The 21,975-nt window shown below is 43.6% G+C and overlaps 1 protein-coding gene across 2 annotated transcripts in view; it reads right to left on the bottom strand.

The window, feature by feature from the left end:
• LOC137436763 (sialin) overlaps positions 1-21,975 on the bottom strand; it is a 35,083-nt gene that overhangs the window by 7,651 nt on the left and 5,457 nt on the right. For both annotated transcript variants that reach the window (XM_068130837.2, XM_068130838.2), the window contains exons 2-5: positions 16,312-16,517; positions 5,309-5,542; positions 2,859-2,946; positions 698-784 (exon numbers count right to left, since the gene is read on the bottom strand). In XM_068130837.2, coding sequence (XP_067986938.2) covers positions 698-784; positions 2,859-2,946; positions 5,309-5,542; positions 16,312-16,517 — 615 coding nt within the window. The remainder of the gene's footprint in view (positions 1-697; positions 785-2,858; positions 2,947-5,308; positions 5,543-16,311; positions 16,518-21,975) is intronic.

The following is a 21,975-nucleotide window of genomic DNA, read 5'->3' as shown; positions in this document are numbered from 1 at the left end:
GGGCGGCAGTATCAGACCGGGGCGCCCAAACGCTCCCCGGCTAAAGTTCATCCTGAAGCGCCCACATTGTGTGGACAAACCCCACCAAGTCGAGGGCCACGTGGTCAGGAGAACCTCGTCCCTTCTGGTCACACTGTGCCTATCGGCCGGCCTCGAAGACCGAAATTGTGTCGGTTACCGATCCTTCGGGTTCGGAACTATGTCACCCTGAAAGGCGTCGAGTGTATACTGGACGGCACGAGTTCAAAACTTCCGGTTATACTCAGGGTGTGCAGTGGAAGGTTTTAGACGGTAAAATAAAATTCATCGTCCAGGGGGTTTTTCACCCCCAATTCTTTCTATGCAACTGTGTATCATCTAGCACCACCTGGAGGCGGAAGCCGGTATTACAAGCCAAAATAAGATACGCCATAGACATAAAAGTGTGGGGATTCACCCATCTGTAAAGATGAGTTGTTTGCTAGAAACAAAAACTTCAGAGACACAGGCCATCTGATCTGATCTGATGAGATCTGATCTGCTTCTAATTTGACAAATGTGTGAGGATCTCTTTAGAGAGAGCCAGTGAGTCTCATTTTATCAGCTCCAACGCAGAGAGACGGATAAAATATTGATATTCCCGAGAAAAAGAATAACAGTTCAAGCTACAGAATTGTATGTGTGAAAACCAAGAGAACGGGAATTCGGGGTAGCTCACCAAACACGTAGAATATGGATGGCCACCCCCAGTACTCCGCAAGGATCCCAGAGAGAGGAAGGGATACAACAGTACCCAGGTTAGTTCCTGAAAATGAACATACATCAAGCAGAATAATTGGACTGAGATAAGAGCACAAGGACATTCAAGGCTCGAGTATGGAAAGACAACACAATGTTGTTCATTGAGGGTATAGACATTAACAACCAAACAAAATATGGATTTCAAAAGAGTTACCATGACACTGGTGTGTCCAGACAAAATGGCTTGATATTTATTCTTCGTTATCATTATTTCAAATAAATAAGTTAGAATACAAATTTACAAATAGTATTGGTCCATGCGTTGTAACAACCACATCCGCTTAGCCCGACACAACAGGGGTGCTTCTGGGTAGTTGCAGGCCGATAGCCTTTCGCTATGCAACAAGTGTCGCTGAGGGATCAGCCGTTGTGACGAATGTGCCTTCACTGGGGAGCAAAACTGCAATATAAAAAAAATAATCTTGTTTTGGTTTTAAGGGCCTTCTAAAAATGATTGGGTTAAAAAAATTAAAGCAATATTTTAGGACTGACTAAAGATCTATACGTATACTTGCCCATGCTGATTACCGAAAAGTCGCCAATATCGCTATCTTGGTCTCATCTCTCTACAAAACTTTGTTCCAGAACTCACTGGTTCACCTCTGTACTTATTGGCAAATTCTAATCTGGCCTTTCAATTTCTGGTGCTGATGAGAGGTTTGCATCTTGCAGTGTAGCCTTTGTAATTCTGCTGTCAAAGTTTCCTGTGAACGGTAGATTGTGATACCTTCACCCATGCACTCTAGAGGTTGTTGGTGGTGCCACTGACAGTCGTTTCAGGGTTTTTATTCCCATTATGATGATTTTTTCTGTCATCAACTGCAGTTGTTTTCCTTGGCCGACCTGGCGTTACCAATTGCTAAGTACACTGCTGGTTTCTTTCTTTTTCAAGATATTCCAAATTGTTGTATTTTCTATGCCCAATTTTTGTGCTGTGGTTCTAATTGAATTATTTTGTTGTTTAAGATTCCAAATTGTTTGCTTTTCTTTCATAGACAGTTCCAAACATAGACAGTTTCATAGACAGTCTTCATGTTGGTTTATGTCTTCTGACTCCCAAGGTAAAATAAAAGGCTAAAACCAAGACTAGACATTCACAGCTCTTTTATGTGTGAACAACTCATGCAACAAGAAACACCTGAGCTGCTTCTACATTCCCGCTTCGTGCATTTGTGGTTAAAAAAATATTATTATATACTTCTTTTTTTTTTTACATCAGGATAACATTAATTCATCCTGGGAATTCTTCCACAGAAACCTGCTCTCTCTTATGCACAGATTCATCCCATCTCTTCAATTATCTCACCCATCCTCCCGTTCTGGTACATTCCAATCGTAATGAGTTATGTGTTTTTGGGCAGGTCTGCTGCAGGTTCGTATATGTGGATTATTGACTCCGCCTCCTTCACTTCGTGACGCAACACCAGCAAGCGGTATCACGTGGAGACAAACTGTCACTGATCGCGACACATTCCCACAAACTACAACATAACTTTGCTTGGAATAACACGGTCGTCAAAGTCTCGGCACCCGGCTGGGCAAGTCGGGAAATCCTCAAAGCATGGATGTCGGGCACACGGTCCATTCATCGTCATGTGGACCTTCATGCTTCCTGCCGAGGATTATGCAATCACCGCCACCCCCCACCTATATGGCTGCGAGGGGCGGGCCCGAGGCCACCAACAGCAGACTCGTCATTTCATCTACTCCAAACCTCATTCCGATTGGTCCCCCCGCAGCCCAATGAGAACACATAGCCGTTCCTGGCGGATCCAATCAAAGCTGCAAACGTCATGGTGCCCCTTACCTCTGAGGACGGAAGATAACAGTCTTCTGAAACGTCAGGTTTTAAAGAAAGAATTTTTATTCTTTACGGCTCAGCATGCGTTTTTTAATCATGGTATAACATATATATATATATATATATACATACACATTGACATTTGCACATATGCATAGCTATTTAATTAACCCACAGCTTCTCTTCTTTTTTTTTTTTCCAATCCCTGCCACAATTTCAAAATGATGCTTATGTCCTGTTTCATCTACAAAATGTGATTGAGATGTCTCTGACTGACCGACGTAGGAGATGGTCATCAAGCGGCTGCGCTCGAATGGAGGAGCCCAATGTGACCACATAGCATGCATAGATGGGAATGTCACGCCCTGCCAGGTATAACAGAGCAGAAAGTAAAAGTTAACACAAACTTATCAAAACAGCCTCACGTTAAAATACTGCACTTTAGACCATATCTATATACATATTTGTGTATACATATATATATATATAGTTTTTTCTTACCACAGACTCACTCACTCACTGATATTATAATGTTCAGTACTTTGTAGCTGGGATAGAAAGTTTAAATATTGCAGAGGTGTAACTCAAAGTCATAATTCCCAGAAAGAAAAATCACAAAACTGTCCATAAATGTCTATAAACAAAAATATCCGTAAAATAAAGTTGACCATTGGAGCTTAGCTCCGGCTTACGGAGGGTCACATGACCAGACACTGACACATCACATGATCTTGCACAGCAAGATCGCTCCCCAAGGTAGCGGTTGTTTCTCTGTTCTATGGTGGTACGATTAGAGAAGTGCCGGTGGATTTTTAACATTTACGGACGATGTACACTGGTAGGAAGTCGTAAACATTTATTGTTTACAGACTGTGTACAGTGGTAAGTGTTACAGCGCATATTTTAAGCATTGCATGTTTACATATTATATAGTTGGACCTCTGTATAACGCACCCTGCTTATAACAAGCATCTGTTTATAACGATCCTGACATCCAGAACATGTTTTAATCAATTGATATTTACCCTGCATAATGATCCACATTGCTGGAAAACCTGGATATAACAATAACTTTGTCCCAGCAAGATGAACGTAAACACAAGGCCCTGCATTAGAAAATTGTCAGAAGGCTGATGACATTGTCAATAAATAAATATATAAAAAAATATTTTATTACTCCCTGGGTCATGACACAATCACGAAATGGACTTTATTGTCTAAACCAGAATTTAGATGTTTTTTTTAGAAACACAAAAAGTTCTCCTTTTAGTAATAGATTATGCAGCTCATCTTACTATAATTCACCAAATATCCGTCCGTCCGTTCGAAGGTACCGCAAAAACGGCTCAACCGATCGCAACGATATTTTGGGTGGGTAATCCTGGGACCCCTGGGAGTAAAATAGGCTATATTGGTTTTCCAAATTTTCAAAGTTTTCCAGTTTTTCCAAACAAGATGGAATAATATTTACCAATATGAACAGTGATGTGGGCTTTTGTTGAAATTCTACAAATACTGTTTATTCTACGTACCAGGAGAGAGTAGATCGACTCCTGACGAACTCTTCCGATACAAACGTGCGGCTCCGAAGTAACATGGCAGCGTGTGCAAAGTGACTGAGAAACAGGTGTAGCGGCCGCTTCCGTGTTACAGATTCGGCGCGCACTCTTCACACATAAACGTGTGACTGAGAAAGACGTGTAGCGGCCGCTTCCGTTTTGCAGAATTCAATCTTTTTTTCGAAATGGGCGCCATGTACCGTTTAGATTTTCATGATTTGCGTGTGATATGATTCAACGGATGTTTATTTGAATCGTTTAAAATTTTTAAAAAAGCCTTCAATTTCTGATATTTTGCCTTTTCATTTGGGCCTCCCAATTGAAGCCCCGCTCATAGGGCGGGTACCGTTGCTAGTAAGAATTAATTTGGGCAAATGAATCAACACACGGACACGTTTGTGGCTTCCTGGCGGTGCGTGCGTGTGAGTTTTGCCCATTGGTTGGATAGTTCATCTGACTACACCCACAAATTCTAAACTATGGTTACAAATCTTGGAACCCTTTAGAATCATCTAGAATGACCCTTTAGAACTCTTTATAATTTACCCTTTAGAACCCTGTAGAATTACCCTTTAAAACCCTCCACAACACTTTAGAATTACCCTTTAGAATCCTTTCTTTCAACCAGCAGTTTTACTGCGGAGGTTACGCAGGTTTGCTATTTTCCGACTATTTCCTCTTAAAATTGTGACGGATTTTTGTGCAGTCGATGATAAGATGATAGGGGAGCAGAAAGCGTTAAATATTCTGCTGTTTCGATGTGGGAATGCCCATTTGCTTTTATGAGCATGAGGAAGGTGAGGGTAAAGATGGGACAGCTTTGGAAGGGGTGTATGGGGGGGGGGGGGGGTCGAGGACTTTTTGTTGGGGGGGGGGGGGGGCTTCGGGTATTTGAAGGCTTGAGTGTGGGGAGAGGATCGATGCCTTAGAGTTGGGAAGGAAAGTGTGAGGACTTGGGGTTGGAGGAGGCAAGGGGAGAGAAGGTAAAACCCTATGGATGACGTGCTAGTATGCCTAGTTTCTTAGCATATATCTTCATGCTTGTATATAGATCTAACCTTACGGCAACAAAATCGGTCGTGCGAACTTAATTTATAAGGTAATGTTAAGGATTAATTTGGAGATTTTAATTCCACTCAAATTGCATGTGAGTAGTTACAGGCCTTACCTCACCAAGACCCTGCAGGAAACGTACTGCAAAGATGCATGGCAGGCCAAAAGAAGCGGCAATGGGAGTGACCAAGGAAAGCAGTGCGGTGAGGCCGATTCCCAATCCCATCGGAAGTTTGCTGCCCACTCGCCCTGCAAGGTAACCCCCGGGGACCTGAGTGATAATGTACCCGTAGAAAAATGCTCCCAGCAACAAGCCCTGCTCCTTGCTGTTCCACCGATAATGATGGCCCTGAAATCAAGACACCAGAGACAAAACACATCATCATTCAAAATTATGGGTTTTCACGTCGAGACAATAACAATAAAATAGATTCATAGAACGCCTAAGCCCACGTAGTGTTCAAGTATATAATTCAAATGAAATAAAATAATGATTTTAAAGGTTGTATAAATAAATAAATTTTGGAAGATTACCGGCCGAAAGAAGATTCTTTTGTTCCTGGATGGTAATTTAGATGGCCGAGCAACCGTTGGTACCCGACGGGCTAATGCTAATTTTGTTACGGCCGATCGCTACTCTGGGTGCGAGCAATGGCGGACCATTGGAAGAAAAGACATTCACGGACAGAGGGAAAAGGAAACGTTTAACGATTTGATTTGTTTACAAATATTTGCAATGCAATTTATCGATAGGAAAGAAAAAGGGACCAGAAGCAGAAACTTAGCTTATTCTACGCCTTATTACCATCACTACGAATAAACACAACAAGGTGCCAGCACACATTCACAGGGAAAGGGGAGGGGAAAATGAACGTTGGGAACCTGTTGCAAAATGGTTACAAGGTTACCCGATGCTTCTCCTAGCGACGCCTTTTGTCTCAACCCCACCAACGAACACCAGGCCGGCAAATGGCAGTCCCCAAATAGGAGCAGCACGAGCAGGTAATGGCGATCGCGGTACAAACACGAGCAGTTGAGAAGTGTCGGGAATTGTGCAGAGCGAGTGCGTCGGGAACTATGCAGGAAAGAGTGCCAGGGAAACATGGAGTAAGCACGTCATTATCTTGTGCAGGGTAAAGAGTACGTCTCTCGTGCAGAAAGTGAGTGTCGTGCACAAGTGCACCAAGAGGGAGCCCGGCAGCCAGCAGAGAGCAATGAATACGTGCAAAATGAGCAAAGTCCAAGGCAAAGATGATAATGCAGGCATGTGATGAGGCCAACAGAATCCAAAGCGAAGAGTGAATCCAAACACGGGTGCATCCAGCAAGGTCCAATGGGAAAAGAGAGTATCCAAACATGTGCGCATCCAACAAGGTCCAATGTGAAAGAGAGCAAAACACGTGTAGAATGGCCTTTTGTCCACCCTCACCGAGGGTGAGGGGGGGGGGGGGGTGTTCGAGGATGTCCTGGCTCCCGATTGGTGGAGCCCGTCACTTCACCCCCACTAGCTCTCTCGAAGGGACTCAGGCCCTTTTAGGTGCATATCCCTTATGAGAGGAGGACCTGTCTTTCCCTTCCCCAATACATAACATGCTAACCCGAAATAAGGGGAAGAGCTAAGATAATGGTCTGCTATGAAATAACTATTCTGAGGGACCTGTATGGTGGTTGCCATTACTTCTCAGTGGTTTCCCAAAACCGCAACAATATTATTCCTAATGTGCCTATTATATCATCTAACAGCTTCGCTGGTCAGGAAATCTCACACGCATGAAGACCATAGAATCCCAAGAACGCTTTTCTATGGACAACTTAAATTTGGTAAACGGTCACGTGGTGGACAAAGGAAGCGCTATCAGCACGTCCTCAAGTCTTCACTAAAGTCTTGTGCCATACTAGTTGTCGCCTGGGAACATCAGGCCAAAAACAGGTCAGTTTGGCGTAACATTTTCTGCAAAGGCCTGGACCACTTTGAATGTGGGAGCCTTGCTATTGAGAGACAGCGGAGGCAAGAGAGGAAAACCTGCCAACGTCCATCTCCGCAAGGACCAGTCTATACCTGCGATGTTTGTGGTAGACATTGTGGGCCCCACATTGGACTATACAGCCATCGCACAATGCTTAGTGGTCTGAGAACAAGATGAACAAGTGGAAGGAATGTATGGAGACAAAAGGTCTGAAGGTGAATATCGGAAAGACGAAGGTGATGGCAAGTGGTAAAGCATGTGGTGAGGTGGAAAGAACTGGGAAGTGGCCATGTGCTGTGTGCAGGAAGGGTGTCGGAGTGAACTCCATTCAATGTACAATGTGCGCTGAGTGGGTTCATCAAAAATGTAGTGGTCTGAGAGGGTCATTACATTAACCAGTGTGGCAGCTACATTCAAATGTAAGGTGTGCACAGAGGGAGCTGCAGATGGAGGAAATGTTGAGTTGGACCTTGGAGATGGCGTGAAGCTGGAAGGTGTGAAAACATTTTGCTACCTCGGAGACATGCTGAATGGAGAAGGTGGATCAGACTCGGCAACGGTTGCTAGAGTGAGATGTGCATGGAAGAAGTTTCGGGAACTGAGTGGCATGCTGATGAGGAGGGGAGTGTCGTTGAAGCTGAAGGGAAAGGTGTATGCTGCATGTGTGAGAAGTGTTATGATTTATGGGAGCGAGACATGGGTAATGAACGTAGTGCAGCAACGAAGGTTGGAAAGGGTGGAAATGCGAATGGTTCGATGGATGTGCAGAGTATCGTTGAGAGAGAGGAAGACAAATGATGAATTGCGAAAGATGATGGGAATAGAGCCTGTGATTGATGCTGTGAAGAGGAACAGGTTGAGATGGTTTGGTCATGTGTTGAGGAAGGATGAAAGTGACTGGTTGAGAAGAGTGATGGAAATGAATGTAGAAGGAAGTAGAGGACGGGGAAGACCGAGAAAGACTTGGCTAAAGATGGTGGAAGAAGAAATGCGGGCAAGGGGGTTAACAAGGAGAGATGCAGAAAATAGGGCAAAATGGAGAAGATTGTCATGGGGACCGCAAGGCTAACCCCCGCTCTAGCAGGGAAAATGGCCTTTAAAATGCCTGTTGTTGTTGTTGCACAATGCTTAGTGAGCACGCCAACAAAGAGAAAAGATTCGTCGAAGTCATCCAGTCTGTGTCATCCAGATAATTCGTTCATCAACTAATCCCAGTAAGGCCTTCATCTACAGAATACGAGCCACGAAGACAATTCATAATGTTTTTCATTGGTTTAAGTTTGTGTCACTTTGATTACAATGTGTGATAAAATAGATGTTGCACAGACGGCTCAACAACACCGAGGATAGTCTCGCTTTCATCTCTTTTAAAAGGCAAAAATCAAATAAAATGCAAAAATCATGAAAGTTTACTTTCTGCTCCATTTTGTCAGACGGTGTGGATTGAGCTGTCTTTTCATGGGTCTAACTTTGGTATCCAGTACAAGTTGTTCTGTGAGAATCCAGAGCCATCCACCAAGTATAGACTGCCAAAACACCTTGGTATCAGCAGGAGAAGTAGGAAGACTACCTCCTCCCTAAAAATAATTATCAGTGCTGCTAGCAACTGGGTTTTTAATCAGCAATCAATTAGAGACGTCGTAATTATCCTGGACTTTCTGAAGCTTGGAATCCCTATCCAAAACCTTGATCTTTTCTATCCCCGTTAATTCACCCCAGATCCACTTTTCTGAAATACAGACTTCTTTCCTGGAAGTCCTAGCAGTGTCCATGTGTTTTATACCTCTCCCACCCACACCCCCATTCCCACGCCTCCTAACCCCAAGCCCTCTACCTCCCACAGATCTCCCGATGTCCCTGCTCTCAAATGTTGTACTTGAGTGCTTCCCCCTCTTTCCCCATCTTGTCTACCGCTCCCTTTATTTCGTCTTATGTGTCGGTTTTTTTTTTTGTCATTAATGTCAGCTCTTTCACGAGCCTCGATCTTATATACGAAAAAAAAAAATCCAAGTCCTAAACACGCTACTTTCAAAATGACGTATTAATAATAACAAGGCCTTTCAGGCATGCGCTGTGTGCGCTTTTACAGTGCATTCAGAAAGTATTCAGACCCCTTCACTTTTTTCACATTTTGTTATGTTGCAGCCTTATGCTGAAATCGTTTAAAATCATTTTTTCCCTCATCAATCTACACTCAATACCCAATAATGACAAAGAGAAAACAGGATTTTAGAAAGTTTTGCAAATTTATTAAAAAGAAAAAACTGAAATATCACATTGACATAAGTATTCATACCCTTTGCTATGCCACTTGAAATTTAGCTCAGGTGCCTGCCATTTCTTTTGATCATCTTTGAGATGTTTCTACACCTTGATTGGAGTCCACCTGTGGTAAATTCAATTGATTGGACATGATTGGGAAAGGCACACACCTGTCTATATAAGGTCTCACAGCTGACAATGCATATCAGAGCAAAAACCAAGCCATGAGGTCGAAGGAACTGCCTGCAGAGCTCAGAGACAGGATTGTGTCGAGGCACAGATCTGGGAAAGGCCACAAAAAAATTCTCTGCTGCATTGAAGGTTCCCAAGAGCACAGTGGCCTCCATAATTCTTAAATGGAAGAAGTTCGGAATTACCAGGACTCTTCCTAGAGCTGGCCACCCGGCCAAACTGAGCAATCGGGGGAGAAGGGCCTTGGTAACAGAGGTGACCAAGAACCCGATGGTCACTCTGGTTGAGCTCCAGAGATCCTGTGTGGAGATGGGAGAAACTTCCAGAAGGACAACCATCACTGCAACACTCCACCGATCTGGGCTTTATGGCAGAGTGGCCAGACGGAAGCCTCTCCTCAGTGAAAGGCACGTGAAAGCCCACAGAATCTTGTTTCTCAGAGTCTGAGAGTCCTTTAGGTGCTTTTTTGCAAACTCCAAGCGGGCTCCAAGTCTTCTGATTCTGTTGTGGCTTTGGGTCTGCCAGACCTCTTCCCGTCAGAGTTTCCTCCAGTTTCCAATATACTACTTCCCGCAGTGCAATATTGTCCAAATAATGCTTCAGAGGGTGTAATAACAGTCTGTTCCAATACTGCTTTTATACAGACAGGGGGGTTGTAATCAAGTAATCAGCAGAGGTTGGGACACCTGAAGGAATTGTTTGCATCAACTTTCAGGGCTTAATTTACTTTCATTGCTGCAGAACAGCTGTAAGTTGTTAACCCATTACTTGTTCCCTGAAGAAGGCCTTTTTTTTACAATATAACTGTGCAATTTATATTATGTTCCCGTTTTTGCTAACCTAAACTTTTTTTAAAACCTCGAGCAGTTTACTGCTTACCTTTGTACCATTTCAGGTTATTCACTGGACATTAAACTGTGTATATTTCAATTAAAACTGGAAAAATTGAGGTGTTCTAAAACTTTTGACCGGTGGTGTATATAATTATATATATATATATATATATATATATATGAAAGCCCACTGAATGCATTATGTATGTATATATATATATATATATATATATATATATATATATATATATATATATATATATATATATATATATATATGTCTGCACGTCGCTGTTTGCAGTATGAGCCCTAACCCTATATATATATATATATGTATATATATATATATATATATATATATATATATATATATATATATATATATATATATATATACATATATATATATATATATATATATACATATATATATATATATATATATATATATATATATATGTATGTATGTATATATATATATATATATATATATATATGTATGTATGTATGTATGTATGTATGTATATATATATATATATATATATATATATATATATATATATATATATATATATATATATATATATATATATATATATATATATATATATGTTTGTATGTATGTATATATATATATATATATATATATATATATATATATATATATATATACATATATATATATATATATATATATATATATATATATATATATATATATATATATATATATATATATATATATACATACATACATACATAAAACAGCCCTCACATCTCCCATAGCTCCTAACATGATTAATAGTAAATATTATCATTTTAAACTTTAGCCTGGTGTTGGCTTAGCGGTTAGGGTGCTGGTTTGGGATCTTAGGATCCTGAGTTTGAATCCCGGTCGATCACTGAATTAACACCAGGGGGGTTGACTCAGCCTGTCATCCTTCCGAGGTCGTGCAAATTGAGTACCAGCTTGCTGGGATGAATGATCCCGGTTTGTACCCCGATTTAGAATAGGTACACCGTATCCCTGCACATCGTAAGAGGCGACTAAGGGTTGGCGTCAGGAAAGGCCATAAAAACATTGCCTCCAACAGGGAACCGTGATTGTCATGGGGCCTGCAAGGCTAACCCCTGCTCTTGCGAGGGAAAATGGCTTTTAAAACGATCATTCATTATCATTTTAAACTTACCCTGTAAATTCACAAGGCCCAGATATGTCCTTCACATCGGTGCTCAGAAGGACCCAAACCAGATACAGTGTCTTCTTTGGGAAAATCTACCTGATACATCAAGCTTCCACATAAATATAACTGGCATAAGCTTTGTGCATTTTCATGTTGTGAAGATGTCCTTTGCTGAAGAGTTGTTTGGCATACTTGGTAATGACACACAACAGCATCTTTCCAAATGCAGATGTCCATTAAATAATGTTCACAAGAGGCACTCCCACGAGGTACAAAGTCCATTTACTGGTAGCGATCCGTCGGGGGTTTGTGTAGCACACGCCCATCCACTCGGTCCTTCCACCGGCCTGCATGGTCAGAAGTTTGCAGTATGAGCAGCTAACCGTTCCGTGAGCTGAGAAAGTTCTCCAACTCTTTCATTGTGCAGAGGCACAGGTCTTTCTCTCAGGTACTTTTCCAGGTATTGTACACCGCTCCTTTCCTATTCCATCTCCAGGCGATGCATGACATCATCGCTGAGCACCAAAGGAGGCCTGGCGATGACGCGCGCTGAAAGGGAGTACTCATTTTTCACTCTGGTTTCTTTCTTTCTTGTGACTTGTAAAATCGAAGATTTTTCAAGTATATTGGTCGGTTCCGTTTGTGGTTCTCTGTTTGTCTGTCTGTCTGTTTGTCACCGGCCTACACGTCACAATTCTAAACCGATCGTCACGAAACTTCACCACACTGTATAAGTCGTCCCAATTGAGAAGCGTATTGATTTTGAGGTCAAAGGTCAAAGGTCATCTGGAGGTCACATTTCTGGAGGTCACATTTCTAAAATCGCCATTTTTAATCCGATTGACTTGAAAATTGAATAGCATTTGTATATCAAGTCAATCAATTTAGAAACGTACTCTTTTTAGGTCAAAAGGTCAAAGGTCAACTTAAGGTCAAATTTTTAAAATCATCAATTTTCATCTAAGCCATCAATTCTCAACCGATTGACTTGAAAATTGAACAGCATTTGCATATAGAGTCACTAAATTAGGATATACTATTTTTTAGGTCAAAAGGTCAAAGGTCAACTCAAGGTCAAACTTCCAAAATCACCACTTTTTATCTGAAAAAACCGTCAATTTTCATCCGATTGACTTGAAAATTGAACAGCATTTGCACATTGAGTCACTAAATAGAGAAACCAACTATTTGAGGTCAAAATGTCAAAGGTCAACTCAAGGTCAACCTTCCAAAATCATCATTTTTCATCTGAAAAATCGTCACTTTTCTTCCTATTGACCCGAGCTTTGATCAAGATTGTTAATTTTAATCGTGATGAAATGGACAATTTGCTGTATCAATGGAATTTTTTTTCTTGGGGAGGGGGGGGCGTATTTTGCAAGTATCGTGCTCCGCATGACGTCTTCTTGTTTGTTTGTTTGTTTGTTTGTTTTTTCTTTCTTGTTTGTCCGGGCGATATCTCAGCAGCCCTTTGAGCTAGGAAGCTGAAATTTCTGCACAATAGTGAACAAATGCTTTGGCAAAAACGGTATTTTTATTTATGTATTAATCAATTAATTGATTAATTACTTATTTATTATTGATTAATTAAGTACTTATTTATTTCCTTTCTCATCTGGGCAATCCGCTTCAAAAGGTGCCTGAGATATTGCCCAGATAAGAAAGGAAATAAATAAGTGATTAATAAAGAAAAAAATAAAATAATAATCATAATTAAATTGATATATGTGGGAAAACTACATGCCAAGACCAGGAATCGAACCCAGGTCCTCTGGAAAACTGTACCAGTGCTCTGCCATCTGAGCTATCTGGGCGACCCTGACTGAGCATGCAATTTCCCTACACATATGATTGCCACTCTCTTTCCGTCAATGCTTCCGGGGCATTAACAGTCGCTCAGATGGCAGAACACTTGTACAGTTTTCCAGAGGACCTGGGTTCGATTCCTGGTTGGGCATGTCATTTTCCCACATATATCAATTTAATTATTTAATCCTGTTCATTATTTATTTTCTTTCTCATCTGGGCAATATCTCAGGCACCTTTGAGTTAGGAAGCTGATATTCGGACACGACAGTGACCAAGTCATGTGGCTGTAAAGGATATTTTTGATTTATTGATTAATCAATTAATCAATTAATTTTGTGTCCCAAACCCATCCCTCTCTGTACCCACCACACCTAGTCGTACCCAGCTGCTCCTGGACTCCGTGTCCTTTCCTCCTGACAAGGTGGAAACGTTTCTGTCAACCCTCGACTCTGATTCTGCAACTGGACCTGACGGCATCAGCCCACGGGTCCTAAAATCCTGTTCTTCCGCTCTTTCACTCCCGCTCTCTGTTCTCTTCACCCTCTCTTTTGCTCAAGGTCAACTGCCATCTGCTTGGAAATCAGCCAACATCACCACTTTGCACAAAAAGGTGCAAAAACAGATCCTAGCAACTACAGACCAATCAGCCTTCTCCCAATTATCAGCAAAGTCATGGAATCCATCATTGCTTCGGATATGAAATCTTTCCTCTTCTCCAATGGCTTGATCTCTGATCATCAATTTGGTTTCAGACCTGGTCACTCTACTCTGGACATGCTGCTTCTGCTGTCTCAACAATGGATGGAGGTCCTCAATGCCAAACAGGAAATTAGAGCTGTCTCCCTCGACATATCACGTGCCTTCGATACGGTCTGGCATCCCGCTCTGCTCACCAAACTCTCCTCCTTTGGTATCCATGGAAATCTCCACGCATGGCTGGCGGACTTCCTCTCTAGTCGTCGTCAACGTGTGGCCCTGAATGGGTTTCTCTCATCTCCTCTTCCTGTTCAGGCTGGAGTTCCCCAAGGCAGTGTTCTGGGCCCTGTGCTTTTTCTGGTCTTCATCAATGATCTCTCTGACTCTCTTGAAAATCCTCTCTATCTCTTTGCTGATGACTCCACTCTCTGCCGCTCCATTCCTCATCCCTCAGATCGGCAGTCTGCAGCCTCCTCACTCTCTGCAGACCTGGACAAAATCACAGACTGGGCAAACAAGTGGAACATGTCTTTCAATCCTGACAAATCTCACACTCTTACGATGTCTCTCCGAAAAGACCGACTGGACAACCCTCCCATCTACTTTCTGAATAATCCTCTCCAAGAAGTTCTGTCACTCAAGCTTTTGGGTCTCACTATCTGCCATGATCTTTCCTGGGAAAACCACATTTCCAAGCTGGCCTCCAAAGCCAGTCGCCGACTGGGCATCCTCCGTCGTGTGAAGCCCTTCCTTGGCACACCTGAGCTCCTCACCACATACAAGGCTTTCATCCGCAGCTCAATGGAGTACTGCTCTCCCCTCTGGGCTGGTGCTCCTGCCTCACACCTAGCTCGTCTTCACGCTGTTGAAACCAAAGCGTTCAAAATCATTGGAATCTCCCGCGATGATGCTATCTCCGAGGGCCTTTCACTTAATCACCGCAGGCAGGTTGGTGGTCTTTCCGTCTTCTACCGACTCCTCTCCGGCCTTGCTCCCCCAGCTCTCTCTGGGCTCTGTCCCCCAAATATTCCTGCAGGTCGCACAAGATCTGCCTGCAACCCTCTTATGGTTAAACTGCCAAAATCAAGACTCTCTGCTCACCTTTACTCCTTCATTCCTCTTTTCTCCCGCCTCTGGAACAAACTCCCTCACTCTCTTCAATCCCACTCCTCCCTCCAGGTCTTTAAAACGGCTGTTCACCACCATCTCTTATCTTCCCCCAACCAAAACCTTGATCTTTTCTACCCCCGCTAATTTCACCCCAAATCCACTTTTTTGAGGTGACTTTTGACTTCTTTCGTGGAAGTCCTTGGTGTCCTTGCGTTTTATACCTATCCTGCCTCCCCCCAGGCCCTCTCCCTCCAAAAACATCTGCCGATGTCCCTGCTCTCAAATGTTGTGTTTGTGTGCTTCCTCCCCTTCTCTCCCCATCTTGTCGACCGCTCCCCTTTTTATATACTTTGCTTGCTTGTTTGTTTGATTTGTTTGTTTGATAAATGTTAGCTCTTTCACGAGCCTCGACTCTGTACACAAAAATATATATATATATATTTATTGATTAGTCAATTAATTTATTACTTTTTTATGACATTTAATTAATTTTCAACCAGTTCCAGCTTCAGATGAAACACTGGTGGGTGAGGTATGCTATTAGCCAATTATTGATTAAGAAATTATTTTACGATTATTATTTATTGATTTTAATTATGCAATCAATCAATTGTTGTACACCTCTCCCTCCCAATACCGTCTCTATGTGCTGTATGTTATTTATTTATTTGGCATGGGGCGGTGTACTTTGATTGTATCTGTACTCGTTTTTGGTTTATTTTAGATTGTATCGAGGATTCGGGGGTGGGTTACATCATTTTGAAAGTCACGTATTCCTTGGCCATAATGCCCTAATGGGATTCTCCACCACAAGCAACATTACTGCATGCGGAGTGGGTGAGAGACATGTGGATATTGGAGAGATGAAAGAGGTCAAAGGGAAGTTTTTGAAATAAAAGGAAAGAATAAATTATAGAATGAGATGACACAAGGATGATAAATTTACTCCAACCCTAAATCCCTAAATAACCGCAAACCTATAATCCATGTCCACTCCCACTCGCCCACACCATCCATCTCCTTTCGTTTTACGATCACGATTCTGAATTCCCAAACAACACCCACCTTTCCATGGCCAGGAAGTGTACGTGAAGGATCACTGCCCATGGGACAAAGGAAAGCGGAATTGGTCACTTTCGGAATGCTTTCTGTATCGTTCACCATGGCCACCAATGCCACACTGAGGTTGACCCGAAGGGCATATGCCACGGAGATTCCAAAACAGGACAGCAATGCCAGATTGTACCGTGCAGAGCAAAAAAATGGGGCTCCTGAAAGCACACACACACCCAATGCAAAGAGAACGTGACGTATACAATTAACGATTCTTGAAACACAAGATTTGCCTCCACAATATTAATTTTAATGTTTTTGACAAAGTTTCAATTACTGGTTCTCGTTTGGCTCACGAGACTGCTTAGTAAAAGAGGATAATAACCATTCCTTTCACGACTTGAGGTGTATAGGAGCTGCCGAGGCACTTTCCTTGGCTAAGGAGTACAATCCTGGACGAGTCACCACTCCGACGGAGGATACTCAAATGGCTTAATACCTCAGTGGGCTGGTACTCATTTGGCCGACTTCAGGATGACAGGCTGAGTCAACCGATCTAGTGTGATTTCAACGGCACGACAGGGGCTCAAACTCAAGGCCCTAGGATCTTAAGCCAGCCGCGCTACCCGTTAAGCCAATAGCAGGGTTTAGAAAAAGGGAATAAGTGATCAACTTGGTCACTTACCGCAGACCTGGTGAAAATTATAGCGACTGTTTTCTGACATCGATTATGTCCTTTTGGCGAATAAGACTCTTTGACGCATCCTTTCAAAGTAAGTGAAATTAATCACAATCAATTGTTTAATATTCATGTTTTAGTATTGATATTCAATCAGAAGTGTAACACATTTTATCATTATTATTACATAAAATTATATCAATAAATTGGCTGCAATTGACAGATTTACGAACAGCTACAATTTTTCCATTATCAATTTTATCCCTGATACTGTTTCCACACACCTCAACCCCGGTTGGAAACCTGACCGTCCCTGATCCTGTTTCCATGCACTACTCAACCCAGGTTGGAAACCTGACCGTCCCTGATCCTGTTTCCATGCACTACTCAACCCAGGTTGGAAACCTGACCGTCCCTGATACTGTTTCCATGCCGTACTCAACCCCGGTTGGAAACCTGACCGTCCCTGATCCTGTTTCCATGCACTAATCAACACAGGTTGGAAAGCTGACTGGCCCTGATACTGTTTCCATGCCCTACTCAACCTGGGTTGGAAACCTGACCATCCCTGATACTGTTTCCATGCCCTACTCAACCCCAGTTGTAAATCTGACCGTCCCTGATACTGTATCCACGCAGTACTCAAACCGAGTTAGAAAGCTGACCATCCCTGATACTTTTCCATGCACTACTCAACCCGGTTTAGAAACCTGACTGTCCCTGATACTGTTTTCATGCACTACTCAACCCGAGTTGGAAAGCTCACCATCCCTGATACTGTTTCCATGCACTACTCAACCCGGTTTAGAAACCTGACCGTCCCTGATACTGTTTTCATGCACTACTCAACCCGAGTTGGAAAGCTCACCATCCCTGATACTGTTTCCATGCACTACTCAACCCGGTTTGGAAACCTGACCGTCCCTGATACTGTTTTCATGCCCTACTCAACCCGGGTTGTAAACTTGACAATCCCTGATACTGTTTCCATGCCCTACTCAACCCGGGTTGTAAACCTGACCATCCCTGATACTGTATCCACGCAGTACTCAAACCGAGTTAGAAACCTGACCATCCCTGATACTGTTTCCATGCCCTACTCAAACCGAGTTGGAAAGCTGACCGTCCTTGATGCTGTTTCCACGCACTACTCAACCCGGGTTGCAAACCTGACCGTCCCTGATACTGTATCCACGCAGTACTCAAACCGAGTTAGAAACCTGACCATCCCTGATACTGTTTCCATGCCTTACTCAACGCAAGTTGGAAAGCTGACCGTCCCTGATACTGTATCCACGCAGTACTCAAACCGAGTTAGAAAGCTGACCATCCCTGATACTGTCTCCATGCCCTACTCAACCCGAGTTGGAAACCTGACTGTCCCTGATACTGTATCCACGCAGTACTCAAACCGAGTTAGAAAGCTGACCATCCCTGATACTGTCTCCATGCCCTACTCAACCCGAGTTGGAAACCTGACCGTCCCTGATACTGTTTCCATGCACTACTCAACCCGAGTTGGAAAGCTGACCATCCCTGATACTGTTTCCATGCAATACTCAACCCAGATTGGAAACCTGACCGTCCCTGATACTGTTTCCATGCCCTACTCAACCCGAGTTAGAAACCTGACCATCCCTGATACTGTTTCCATGCGCTACTCAACCCCGGTTGGAAACCTGACCGTCCCTGATCCTGTTTCCATGCCCTATTCAACCCGGGTTGGAAACCTGACCGTCCCTGATACTGTTCCCATGCCCTACTCAACCCCAGTTGTAAATCTGACCGTCCCTGATACTGTTTCCATGCCGTACTCAACCCCGGTTGGAAACCTGACTGTCCCTGATACTGTTTCCATGCCCTACTCAACCCAAGTTGGAAACCTGACCGGCCCTGAAACTGTTTTCATGCACTACTCAACCCAAGTTGGAAACCTGACTGGCCCTGATACTGTTTTCATGCACTACTCAACCCAAGTTGGAAACCTGACTGGCCCTGATACTGTTTCCATTCACTACTCAACCCGGGTTGCAAAGCTGAACATCCCTGATACTGTTTCCATGCACTACTCAACCCGGGTTGTAAACCTGACCGTCCCTGATACTGTATCCGCGCACTACTCAAACCGAGTAAGAAAGCTGACCATCCCTGATACTGTTTCCATGCCCTACTCAACCTGGGTTGGAAACCTGACCGTCCCTGATACTGTATCCGCGCACTACTCAAACCGAGTAAGAAAGCTGACCATCCCTGATCCTGTTTCCATGCCCTACTCAACCCGGGTTGGAAACCTGACTGGCCCTGACACCGTTTCCATGACCTACTCAACCTGGGTTGGAAACCTTACCATCCCTGATACTGTTTCCATGCCTTACTCAACCCAAGTTGGAAAGCTGACCGTCCCTGACACTGTTTCCATGCCCTACTCAACCCGGGTTGTAAACCTGACCGTCCCTGATACTGTATCCACGCAGTACTCAAACCGAGTTAGAAAGCTGACCATCCCTGATACTGTTTCCATGCCATACTCAACCCGAGTTGGAAACCTGACCGGCCCTGATACTGCTTCCATGCACTACTCAACCCAAGTTGGAAAGCTGACCATCCCTTCTACTGTTTCCATGCACTACTCAACCCGGGTTGGAAACCTGACCGTCCCTGATACTGTTTCCATGCCCAACTCAACCCGGGTTGTAAACTTGACCATCCCTTCTACTGTTTCCATGCACTACTCAACGCGGGTTAGAAACCTGACCATCCCTGATACTGTTTCCATGCCTTACTCAACCCAAGTTGGAAAGCTGACCGTCCCTGATACTGTTTCGATGCCCGACTCAACACAAGTTGGAAAGCTGACCATCCCTGACACTGTTTCCATGCCCTACTCAACCTGGGTTGTAAACCTCACCGTCCCTGATACTGTATCCACGCAGTACTCAAACCGAGTTAGAAAGCTGACCATCCCTGATACTGTTTCCATTCACTACTCAACCCGAGTTGGAAACCTGACCGTCCCTGATACTGTTTCGATGCCCGACTCAACCCAAGTTGGAAAGCTGACTATCCCTGACACTGTTTCCATGCCCTACTCAACCCGGGTTGTAAACCTGACCGTCCCCGATACTGTATCCACGCAGTACTCAACCCGAGTTGGAAACTTGACCGTCCCTGATACTGTTTCCATGCACTACTCAACCCGAGTTGGAAAGCTGACCATCCCTGATACTGTTTCCATGCACTATTCAACCCAGGTTGGAAAGCTGACCAGCCCTGATACTGTTTCCATGCCCTACTCAACCCGAGTTGGAAACCTGACCATCCCTGGTACTGTTTCCATGCATTGCTCAAACCGACTTAGAAAGCTCACCATCCCTGATGCTGTTTCCATGCCCTACTCAACCCGAGTTGGAAACCTGACTGTCCCTGATACTGTTTCCATGCACTACTCAACCCGAGTTGGAAAGCTGACCATCCCTGATACTGTTTCCATGCACTACTCAACCCAGGTTGGAAAGCTGACTGGCCCTGATACTGTTTCCATGCACTACTCAACCCGGGTTGTAAACCTGACCGTCCCTGATACTGTATCCACGCAGTACTCAAACCGAGTTAGAAAGCTGACCATCCCTGTTACTGTTTCCATGCCCTACTCAACCCGGGTTGTAAACCTGACCGTCCCTGATGCTGTATCCACGCAGTACTCAAACCGAGTTCGAAAGCTGACCATCCCTGATACTGTTTCCATGCCCTACTCAACCCGAGTTGGAAACCTGACCAACCCTGATACTGTTTCCATGCACTACTCAACCCAGATTGGAAAGCTGACCATCCTGATGCAGTTTCCATGCACTACTCAACCCGGGTTGGAAACCTGACCATCCTGATACTGTTTCCATGCAATACTCAACCAGGGTTGGAAAGCTGACCATCCCTGATACTGTTTCCATGCACTACTCAACCCGAGTTAGAAAGCTGACCATCCCTGATACTGTTTCCATGCAATACTCAACCCCGGTTGTTGGAAACCTGACCGTCCCTGATACTGTTTCCATGCAATACTCAACCCGGGTTGGAAACCTGACCATCCCTGATACTGTTTCCATGCACTACTCAACCCGGGTTGGAAACCTGACCGTCCCTGATACTGTTTCCATGCACTACTCAACCCGGGTTGGAAACCTGACCGTCCCTGATACTGTTTCCATGCAATACTCAACCCAGATCGGAAAGCTGATGGTGGCATAATGATGGCATAGGACTGCCAAGGAGTTTGGCCATCTTGGTTTAATTACCTATGTTGTATCACAGATGCGGTTACATGGCATTGGTTCCGCTCGGCCAACTGACTCAGGTCCGTCGGCACAGTACCCACTTGAACTCTGGATTTTGCACGTGGTAACACGACTCTGGGCATGGGATTCTGCGGGAAGTTCTTGGGGCACCCTCGGTGATTGTGATCTCTTAAAGACAAGCCGTTTTCTCAGAGTTATCCAGAAGCGACGCCCACCAACACCTAATCATTTCCTCCTTGTCACACACCAACGTGTCCACCAAATATCATCTGAATCCGTCCATAACTTTTTGAGATATCCTGCCCACAGACAGACAGACAAACAGGGGTGAATGCCTAACCTCGGTCCACATTTGGTGGCAGAGGTATCAAACAATCCATAAGATGACTTGATTGTTGTTGCTGAGTACAAAACTCGACGTAAAGATTCATTAATTGTGCACAATAATAATAATAATAATAATAATAATATAGTCTAGTAGGAAGACTAGGTCCCCCTGCACCCCCCGGAGATATACTTCTAATCAGTGTTTCTAGATTGGAAAAAATGTGTAGAAAATGACTAGCTATGGCCCCAAGCTGAAAAAATGTCCCACATACCATTTTTATGCAAATTACTGCTGCCATTATCAAAAAAACGATTTTTGACATATCTCAGCCAATATTGCAGATAATTGAAAAATGAAGGTGTCTAGACCCATGTTTT

The sequence above is a fragment of the Myxine glutinosa genome, chromosome 11, assembly GCF_964187855.1.
Source record: "Myxine glutinosa chromosome 11, kmMyxGlut1.1, whole genome shotgun sequence".
Classification (NCBI taxonomy): Eukaryota; Metazoa; Chordata; class Myxini; order Myxiniformes; family Myxinidae; genus Myxine; species Myxine glutinosa.
Note: the sequence above shows the minus strand (reverse complement) of the source record. Positions and strands in the feature narration are given on the sequence as shown.